At 39.5% G+C, this 10,725-nt stretch overlaps 1 protein-coding gene across 1 annotated transcript; it reads left to right on the top strand.

Moving 5' to 3' along the window:
- Nucleotides 1-3,977: 3,977 nt before the first annotated feature.
- On the top strand, nucleotides 3,978-9,175 carry LOC134497465 (vomeronasal type-2 receptor 26-like). Its single transcript, XM_063303121.1, has 4 exons — nucleotides 3,978-4,769; nucleotides 5,154-5,381; nucleotides 6,852-6,978; nucleotides 8,274-9,175. Exons 1-4 carry the CDS (start codon nucleotides 3,978-3,980, stop codon nucleotides 9,173-9,175), a joined length of 2,049 nt encoding a protein of 682 aa, XP_063159191.1.
- Nucleotides 9,176-10,725: the final 1,550 nt, after the last annotated feature.

Genomic DNA, 10,725 nt, shown 5'->3' with positions numbered 1-10,725 from the left:
AGCCATTTAATCTAAATGTAACTTTTGTATCATAATATGAATTATAATTTGTTTGTAAAAAGTGGCATGCGTGCACATACACACACACACACTTTAATAATAAACTAGGTAATAACTAGTTTTATCAAAGGGTTTTGCAGTATCTAACAAAACAAGTAGTTTAGGAGATGTTTTCACTCCATTGAACTGAATCAATTATTTTCTGTTACTTGTTCTATTATATGTATCTACTCCTACTGAAACCTATTTGATCTTCATTAATATATTCATGAGTCAATCTTGCCAGTCTATTTGCTAGAATATTTGTAAAGACTTTTCAGTCTGAATTAATGAGAAAACGAGTCTGCAAGACACCATTGCTTCTGTATTTTCATTTGGTTTGAGCCAATCATGCTTCTTTCCATATATTTCTACCTCTCCATTTTGCAAAATATACCTGAAAAGGGAAAGACAATACTCAGCTTAAGATATCAAATGTTTTAAAAATGTCCACAGACAACCATCAACTCATGAAGATTGACTGGAATTTTCCTTTGGTATGGCTTCCTTGTATTTCTCTAAACTAATTATGGTGTTCAAAGAACCTTTATGGTCTTGAGTAATATTGGTTAAATTCAAGTTACTTAAGTAATACCTTATCTGAAATTAATTGGTGGGAGCAGACCTGGTGGTGTGAGAGAACTTAAACTTTGGCAAAGATGAGGGAAGTAGAAGAAGGAAAAGAAAATGGATAAGGTGCATAAGATCAAAGATATTATGAGAATGTCCCTGGAAGAGCTGCGAGTTATTACTGGGGATAGATTGGATTAAAACGAGGAGCTCTGCTTAGCACCATGGCCTAGCCAACATTGGTGGCACTAAGCAGAGCACCCTTAGCCAGCCTGACCTAGAAGATGAGTCTGACTGTGGAGCTAAAAAGAGCTCCATCTGTATGCTCAAACCTGTTTGCCATGCTAATTCTAACAGTAAAATATATATACAGCCAAAGATCCTCTAGAAGATCACTGAGAAGATGGGTTGGGTTGGGTTGGATTAGAAGACATGTTACCTTTCATAATACAGTATAATAGAATCATCTGCAGCCTCCCTTTCTTCCCTTCCTCCCTTCTTCCATTAAAGAAGTCCAAGAAGGAGAAGACAGCATGTTTTCTACCTCTAGTACTATTTACAAATCAAACTTTATCAAGGGAATTACCTCCCATGGAAAGATCTGAAATGATTGCCCTTCATCAGTTTTCCAGACTGTCTAAACACACACAGACACACTACATGCAAATTACAAAATGTACATAATAACCCCAGTTGTGTCACTCAGAACCAGGGTTATGGACAAGTGAGAAGCAAGATAATGCTTTCGCATAACTGCTGATGACTTTTGCCTATCAGTGGCTGGTTCTAGAATCATATCAGTATATTCAGTTGTACATTATAAAATGCTATTCATTTGAAGATACTCTGAAGGACTTGTGACTGCTGAGCAAGTTTCTTTTTACAGTTGCCTGTCATATCCTTTGTCGAGGGGTGACAGAGCAAATGTAGATGGACTGCTTGTGACTATAGCCAGAGGGAAATTGAGTCATTAAATTATGGCAAAGTTATTTGTGATATTTCTGGTGATTCTTGTAAGTTGTAAAGTAGCTGCTTTAAAATGTCCTGTAAGTGATTCTCTTCCGCTTCCATATGAATCATATCAACCTGGAGACCTATTCATTGGTGCAATTGTATCTCAGAACCTTTATACGTATCCAATTTTTACCTTTACAGCACATCCTTCTAAGCAACTGTATTTGGATTTTACTGTGTGAGTAATCCTTCTACCTTTCTTTCATGAATCATGTCAGCTTGGCAATCAATCCATTTCTAATATACAAGAGAGGCCGTCATCCTGAATATAATGGCTGTAAGAATCCAGAATGTATTAAACTATAAAGAAACACTTCCAGAAGATAAGCTCAGTACAACAGTTGGAGAGTCAATCTAGGAGGTTGTGATTCTCCATCTCTGGAGGGTTTTAAGGAGGGCTAGATAAACACCTCTTGGGTATGGTTTAGTTTGCCCTCCTGTACATTGCAGAAGGTGAGACTACCAGATTCTTGTGGTCTCTTTCCAACAGTACAGTTCTATGATTGTATGAAGAATTGTCCAGACCATGCAAATTCATTCATGTTTCAGGAATCTAATACTTTTTCATCCAACTTACAGTGTATCTGGAGAGGAAACTGTGGGCAGGAGGACAAATTATGGCACTGTTGTGGAGTGTCTTCTACCTTATGGACAGAAAGAGGGAATGCACAGAGACATACTCATACACCTTGTCACAGCAATGTGAATAAAATCAAGGCATGCAGAAAATCAAATGCAGACATGGATATTGCACACCACATTTACGTAAAGGCAGATATGCATTAAAGCACAAGCACACATACACATACAAAAACAAACACTGTTACAGGTATCACACACCTTAACTAATTTTAAAATCACAGAATTCCAATCTTTTTTTTTTTTTTTTTTAATCATACTGCATGTTATAGAGAGCCACATTTTCCTTCTGGCTATGTCTTGCTTTCTTTTTCCTCTACTCCCTCAATTTTGTATTTTTCTTTTATTGATCTCAGCCCCTGTGTTTCTCACCTGCCTTAATCCTTACATTCTTCAAAATAGATACTGCTTTAATATGCTAGTAATAATGCATGATCTTAGAGCAGGGTTCCTCAACCAGGGTTCCATGAGAGGTCACTAGAGGTTCCCTGGGAGATCATGATTTATTTAACAAGTTATTTTAAATTTGGGCAACTTCACACCAAAGAGGTAAGTTTCATTCTTTATTTTTAGTTTAAGAACACCGTTAAAGCGTATATACAGGCCTACACATGAAATGAATATAATAATTTTGTAACTTCTGACCTATATTTGAGCCTGAATGTGCAGGGGTTCCCCGAAGCTGGAAATATATTTCAAGCGTACCTCCAGGATCAAAAGGTTGAGAAATGCTGGCCTAGAGAGCGATAATCATTCTGAGCTGAACCAGAAGTTTCTTCTTGAACAAGGATGACATTCATTTTGCAGGACCGTGACCAAGTTCTACCAGCACGTCCTGGCTTTGACATTCGCCATCAATGAGATCAATGAAAACCCAAAGATCTTACCCAATGTCACACTTGGTTTCCACATCTGTGACAGCTATAACAGTATAAGGGTGACCTATCAAACCACTCTAGAACTTCTCTTTAACTTTCAAAAATTAGTAGTCAATTATGAGTGTGGGAGCATTCCGAAAAAACAGATTGCTGTTATTGGGGGACTTGGTGCTGATATTTCCTTCTACATGGCAGACATTCTACATCTTTATAAGGTTCCACAGGTAAGAACTGTGCACAGTGGTGTGAGGGTGTGTGGGTGATATTTACAAACCACTCTTCTCTTGAAGACCTTACAATGACAAGGAGAACAAGTTCTATTATCTAGTAGGGATAGGTGTGTGCAGTATTAAACGTGGAAATTGTAACACAGTTCTGCTTCTGAGGTAGAAAAAATGCTTGATCTTGGAACCGTGCTGGTCTTCTGGAAGGCTGTAATAACCTGAAATTTCCCCAAGCATTAGGCCCAGGTTGTTAGTGGAGACATTATTGGGGAAGGTGTGATGGTACATGAGGGCCTTGGCTTCTGCATTGATTACATTTGTTTGTCTTTATTCTGTTTTTATTGCTGTGGGTTGTGAGCTGCTCAGAGGTATTTGCTTAAGATGGGCAGCCATAAAAAATGTCCCAAATAAATCAATTTGAATTTGACTCAAAACAGGAAAAGCCAGTCATGACTCATTTTTCACGAAATATGAATTGCATACAGAGATCATCAATGTGTGTAGAGGCATCTCATAATCTGTTTTAAAGGAGATGTTTTTTAATGTTTAGCTCACCTACGGCTCCTTTGCTCCAGAGGACAATGGCGCACTGAGGTTTCCTGCCTTCTATTGCATGGTGCCCAATGAAACCCAGCAGTTCATTGGTATTATTCACTTGCTCAGGCATTTTGGATGGGTCTGGATTGGGCTGTTTGTTGTGGATGACAATAGTGGAGAGAATTTCTTGCAGCTCATGGAAGTCTTCTTTGCCCAGAATCAAATCTGTTCAGCCTTCACCAGAAGAATTCCAAATCAAGTTCACTTTTTCACCGATGATGAAATGACTCTTTTGGCCTGGCAGATATATCTCCCGTTGGTAGAAATTAAAGTCAACACATTAATCCTTTATGGTGAAACTTTGACTATGATGTTTTTCATCACTTTAATGTCCATGGCAAATCCTGACTATCTTACTAACTCAACTGGAAAAGTGTGGATCACGACAGCCCAGATTGATTTCTCAGTAACCTTATTGATGAGGAAGTGGAGTCCATTCCTTTCCCTATTCAATGGATCCATTTCTTTCCAAATTCATTCTAATCAACATCTTAGATTTCAGGCATACACTCAGAATTTAAAACCTTTTGAGGCACAAAGTGATGGTTTTGTCAAGAACTTTTGGGAACAAGCTTTCAGTTGCTTATATCCTGATCCCCAGGTGCCAATAGACCAGAGTGAACTATGTTCCGGGGAAGAAAGATTAGAAAGCCTTCCTTGGTATGTCTATGAAATGGCCATGAGTGGCCACAGTTACAGTATTTACAATGCGATCTATGCTGTGGCACATGCTTTGCATTCCCTATATAAATCCAAGACCAGAACAATGGGGAAGGGTAAAATACTTCAGGATCTCCAGGCATGGCAGGTAATCTCTTCACAATGAAGCTCCTAATTTTCCATCATTCATCCAAGTGAAAAAAAATGCCCATGTTTCTCTTCAGAGGAACAGAGGACAAAATTCTGCTGTAGTATGCATGTCCTGACACTTTGTGGCTTCTCATTTTCTCTTATTCTTGCAGCCTGGAATTATACAAAGTCTAAATGCAAATCCTGTGCATTTCTGGGTTGGATGTTTGTCCAATGCAGTTTTCTAAATTCATAGAGCAGCACATCTCATTGTGAAAATGCCATTAAATTCCTTTTCTTTTTCTAAACGTATTTCCAATCTATGGTTCTCTGTCCACTTTTTAAAAATTCTGTTTCCAAGTTACTCCTTATGATTCCTTTGTGTGTTTTGTCTTTTTACCAGCTTCACATCTTTCTTAAAGGCATCTCATTCAACAGCACAGTTGGGGAAAAGATCTCCCTTAATGGTAAAGGGGAAATAGTTGCTGGATTTGATATAACAAATGTGCTCATCTTCCCCAACAACACCTTCCTTCGGGTGAAAGTGGGAAGAGTGGATCCTAGCACTGTGGAAGGGCAAGAATTTATCATCAACGAGGAGAAGATTTTGTGGCACAGCCATTTCAACCAGGTATATATTTAAGCAAGTTTGGAGGCCCACACCCTGAACCTAGCATTCGGCCTCTGGGTTAAAAAATGAGAGAGATCTCAGATCTTTTCTATGAAGCCTTCGACCTGATTTCTTCTTTAAGAGAGGAGTTTGAATTCCTTTCGGGTGAGTATCTTGGGGATTATCAGTGTTATAGGAGAACTCAGAGAATTGGAAAGGGTCATTTAATTCTTTGAGTCCAACATTCTGTTCAACACAGACATTGTTGGAGGAGGGTGTTACACACACAAGCTCCCAGGTTCAGCTTATGGTCAATCACTCAAAGACTCACAGCCTGTTGAGGCACGCAGATCTTGTCAGCCCCCCTTGCTTTCTACCTGGGTTTTCCAGATAGGTGCAGCTTGATCAGGCAAGACACACAGCCCTGGTCAACAGCTGGGAAGTAATTAGGGACACACACAAATGACTTCCAACTGAACACTGAGGCACAACTGGTTCTTTGAAATACACGGAGACCCAGTGAATTTAAGGTAACAGCAAAACTTTACTGGTTGCAAGGTACATTGCTCTTTCTCACACGCGTGCACACAGACACACACAAAAACACTCATCCACACTTACCCATGTCCAACTAAGCTGCCAGGCACTAGCTAGAGGGATGGAAGCTGCCAAGTCTGGGTCCAAAGATGACTCAAGGAGTGGGTGGGCTTCGGGACCCCTTTTATCCCCAAAAGTCCTTGCTTTTTTGGTTCACAAGTTTGGTAGCTATAGATGGAATTGGAGGGAGTGGTTCTCCATGTGCTCAGGCCCAACTTCCTTTGTCTGGTTCAGGTGACATTTTTCCTTTGTCTCCTTAACAACTTGCTTAGTTCTTATCTACCTCCCTGAAGGGAACTTTTAGACAAGATTATTCCTGGTTTTTGTCCTCTCTGCCTACGTGACTGCTCCATTTTTAGGTAATGGCAGCTTCGGCCTAGTCTGACAAGGGCTGGATTACTCTATGGTAGCAAAGAATCAGAAGGCATTTGGTAGCACCTTCCACTTCATGAAAACGTGGAAGCTTTTATGACCTGAAGCTCAAGGCACCTTGTCAGCTTATTCATGCAGCCACTCTACACATCTGATGAAGTGGGCTGCAGAACACAAAATCTTCCTCCTTTTCATAAAATTTGTTAGTCAGAAAAGGTGCTGCCTTCTGATTCCATTCAGTGCTGGAATGTGACCAAAATCTTTCCGAAGGCATGGGAACCTTCATGTAAACACATCCACTGAAGGCCAGAATTACCTTACTATGAATCTTTTAACATGGGAGCCCAGTGTATACAGTACTTGTTTGCATGCTTAATAAATACATGTTGAATCTTCAGAGTGATTTGGTTGCTTTAGGTGAGCCAGGTTTTGGCCACAACGATCATCAATAACAAACATGGATGTAATAATGAAGTTTCCCATGTCAAACTTTTATGTATTTACTCGTTTATTCATTTGCAGGTGCTTCCCCTTTCTTTATGTGGTAGTTCTTGTCATCCTGGTTACCAGAAGAGGAAACAAGAAGGAAATAAATTTTGCTGCTATGATTGTGTTCCATGCCCTGAGGGGAAAATTTCTAAGTGGAAAGGTAAGTGATAAAATGTGCCAACTTAAAAGCATAGAAATCTCTTCATCAGGAGTCAGATAGTTGGTCCTTCAAACCAATGTGGCCAACCTTGATTGGAAGTATTTTTCTGAGTTCCAGGTAGCAATCTTTTCAACCATATGTAGAAATGTCACAAATCCAAGCTATGACTCTCTTCACTACAATGATATGTTCTGTTGCTAGTTTTTTAGGTGGCTAAAGCCCTTTGCTGACAAACATTCTAGGAAGAATTTACATTTTCCCAAGGAGATGCATTTCTCTTCCTTTATGACAAATGAATGAATGAATGAATGAATGAATGAATGAATGAATGAATGAATGACAGAGGTTGAGGATGGAGATCTGAGAATTATTCTTTCTTTGCCCCCTTATTCTAGAATAGTGTTCCTTCCTAGCTTGAAGGTGAATGAACCAGCAACCTATACGAGTTCCAAATTGAAATCACCCCCCTCCAACCATACAGAAGACTATACATGTAGGGCCACTCTACATACATACAGTTTCCAGTGAGCACCAGAACATGTCAAAAGCAACTTATATCAGTTCCACATATCTGTGTACCACCATACAACTTGCAAGATACCAAAAGTACATTTAAAGACTGGCACTTATATTTTTAATGAAGTTCTCTGATAAGAGCCCTGCACCCTCCTAAAGGTCTTCTCTCCAATGCTTTTGAGGAATGAGGAAATTTTATGTTTATTGCTGTGGGTTTCTGGCTAATGCAAATTTGTCTGTAAATGTTAGAATGGTATGTTTTGTCATATCCTTAATTACTTGGGTGAATGGTTTGAAGTGTTGTCAGTTTCAGGCTTTGCATGGAATACTTGTGGAGTGTGGAGTCTCCCATTTTGCCCTTGCATTCTCTGCCAGCCAGGAGACCAATTGGCTAGGAGAGACCATTCCAGCTTTTCCTATTGTTAATACCAGCGGGAAACTGTTGATCTTCACTTTGTTATTCCTTCTGTACTGATCCAGGTTTGTCTTATTTCCTATCCCTGTAAAATCACTAAGGAGGAATAGTCGACTTCCCAGACTGATCGATTGATTAGGTGCCATCAAGTTGTTTTCAATTCCTAGTGACCATATAGATAGATTTTCTCAGATACTATGTTTAAACTCCTCATTGCATGAAATCCATGGCCTTCAGTCTTATTATAGTCCTGGGACTATGTTCAAGGTTTCTGGATGGAAAATATCGCTACATGAATACAATTATGAGGCCCACTGTCTGCCAATATCAACTATCACTAAAGTAGAAACACTTCCTTTTTCAGATGTGGATGACTGTGTTAAATGCACAGAAAAACAATATCCAAGCAAGGACAAAGACAAATGCCTCCTCAAAGAAATAATCTTCCTCTCATATGATGAAACCTTAGGGATGAGTTTAGCCTCAGTGGCTGTTTCTCTGAGTGTAGTCACAGCTTCTGTGCTTGCAACTTTTATTAAACACAGAGATACTCTCATAGTTAAAGCCAATAATCGGGATCTTACCTACACTCTCCTTACTTCACTTCTGCTCTGCTTCATCTGTTCTCTGCTCTTCCTTGGACAACCTGGAGAAATAACCTGCCATCTGCAACAATCAACGTTTGGTATCATTTTTGCTGTGTCTGTGTCTTGTGTGTTAGCCAAAACCATCACGGTGGTTGTGGCTTTCATGGCCACAAAGCCAGGGTCCAACATGAGGAAGTGGGTGGGGAAAAGATTGGCCAACTTCATTGTCCTCTCCTGCTCTCTCATTCAAGTAGTTGTTTGTGCCACTTGGCAAGGAATATTTCCTTCATTCCCAGATTTGGACATGCAGTCAGAAACTAGAGGAATCATAGTCAGATGCAATGTGGGATCTGCCATCATGTTTTATCTTGTCTTGGGCTACCTTGGACTTCTGTCCATCATCAGTTTTATGGTGGCCTTTCTAGCCAGGAAGTTGCCAGACACTTTCAATGAAGCCAGATTCATCACCTTCAGCATGCTGATATTTTGCAGTGTTTGGCTGTCTTTTGTTCCATCCTATTTGAGCACCAAAGGGAAATATATGGTAGCTGTGGAGATCTTTTCCATCTTAGCCTCTAGTGCTGGGTTACTTGGCTGTATCTTTTTTCCCAAATGTTACATTATTTTACTAAGGCCTGACTTGAACACAAGACAGCAGCTACTGAAGAGAAAGAATTAGGCGAAATGGAGAGAGATTCATGGTGAAATTATTTTTGAGCTTCCAATCTTTTAATAAAATTTATCCCATTGGTTGCCACACTTGTATAGGCTGTGCTATATTTTATAATAGTAGTGATGGTGATGATGATGATAATGATGATTGTAATGATGATAATAATAAATCACAATATGTAAAATTCATTGATCCATGAACATTTGGGGGGCGGTATTAGTAGTGGTGGTATAGATTACAGTAGTTGTTTTTGGAGGTAATCCTCTGAACTGCAATCAGGTAGACATTTAAATAATGGTCTGAAGATATGGCTCTTATGAAAAAGGCTCTGTTTAAGAAGTCCCCTTTAATTTCTTTCACTTTAGAGGACTTACTTCTGGAAATTATCTATCTGTCCCTCTGAATATCATGGACTGGAGAATTTTCAAAATTCAAAACAGAACGTTCTGGAGTATTCCACTATTTCAATATCCTTCCATTCTGCCCTTGTGGTCTTTATATCTGTACTGGAGTAGGGAATAAGGAAAATGACCTTGATAAAAAAAAATATATGCAAGAACTGTTACCTAAGCAAAATTGGCTGAAAAAAAATTTAAGTCCAAAGAAATGAGGTAACTTTCAGAAGAAGCTCAGGCAGATGCCACCCTGATTGACTGGAATATAAGAAGTGAGAGGAGGTACAGCACAATTGAACTTTGGAGTCCTTGGTGCTCTCTGAGCTTGGTTGTTTGCTTGCAGACATTTCGTTACCTGACTAGGTAACATTATCAGTACACACCATTCGTCTATTGGAACAATCAAACTTGCAAGATTTTGTTATTATAGCCAATCTCAATAAAAGTAGTTTTAGCCTTCCTGTGGAGTTGATTTCCCTGTCTGGAGATAACAACCTGGCAGATAAGGATTGGAAGTTTATGGCCTGAGCTTTTGGCTTTGGGTGGTTCCATGGATTCTCCACCTTTTGCTCTGGATGGAGTTGCATTGATTGAAACAGAACCTGTGCACAGTTTTGGTGTCCTCCTCAACTCATGGCTCCTTTTTGAGGCATGGCATGGCATGGCATGGCATGGCATGGCATGGCATGGCATGGAACAGCACGGCATGGCACAGCACGGCACGGAACAGCACGGCACAGAACAGAACAGAACAGAACAGAACAGAACAGAACAGAACAGAACAGAACAGAACAGAACAGAAAACTTTTATTGTCATTCCACTATACACCAATGTGCACATTAAAATGAAATTTTGTTGCAATTGGCTCACAAAAAATAATTACTATAATATATAATATATATTCTTTACCATTCCAACTCCCCTAAACATTATCCCTGATAAATATCACAGTCCCACATACAACATATACCATAATGAAGTAAGAGGAGATTAAGAGTTCAAGAGTCTAATAGGTAATGACTTTGACAAAGAAAGCCTTTGCATGTCTTTGCATGTACTAATTGTGCACTTTCCTGGATTTGGAAGCTCTGCTCATGGTCACTCACACATTAGTACCTCCTGGATGGACTGTTGCAATGTGCCATATATGGGGCTGTTGT

The sequence above is a fragment of the Candoia aspera genome, chromosome 4 (genome assembly GCF_035149785.1).
Source record: "Candoia aspera isolate rCanAsp1 chromosome 4, rCanAsp1.hap2, whole genome shotgun sequence".
Taxonomy (NCBI): Eukaryota; Metazoa; Chordata; class Lepidosauria; order Squamata; family Boidae; genus Candoia; species Candoia aspera.
This window is presented reverse-complemented; position numbering and strand designations above follow the sequence as displayed.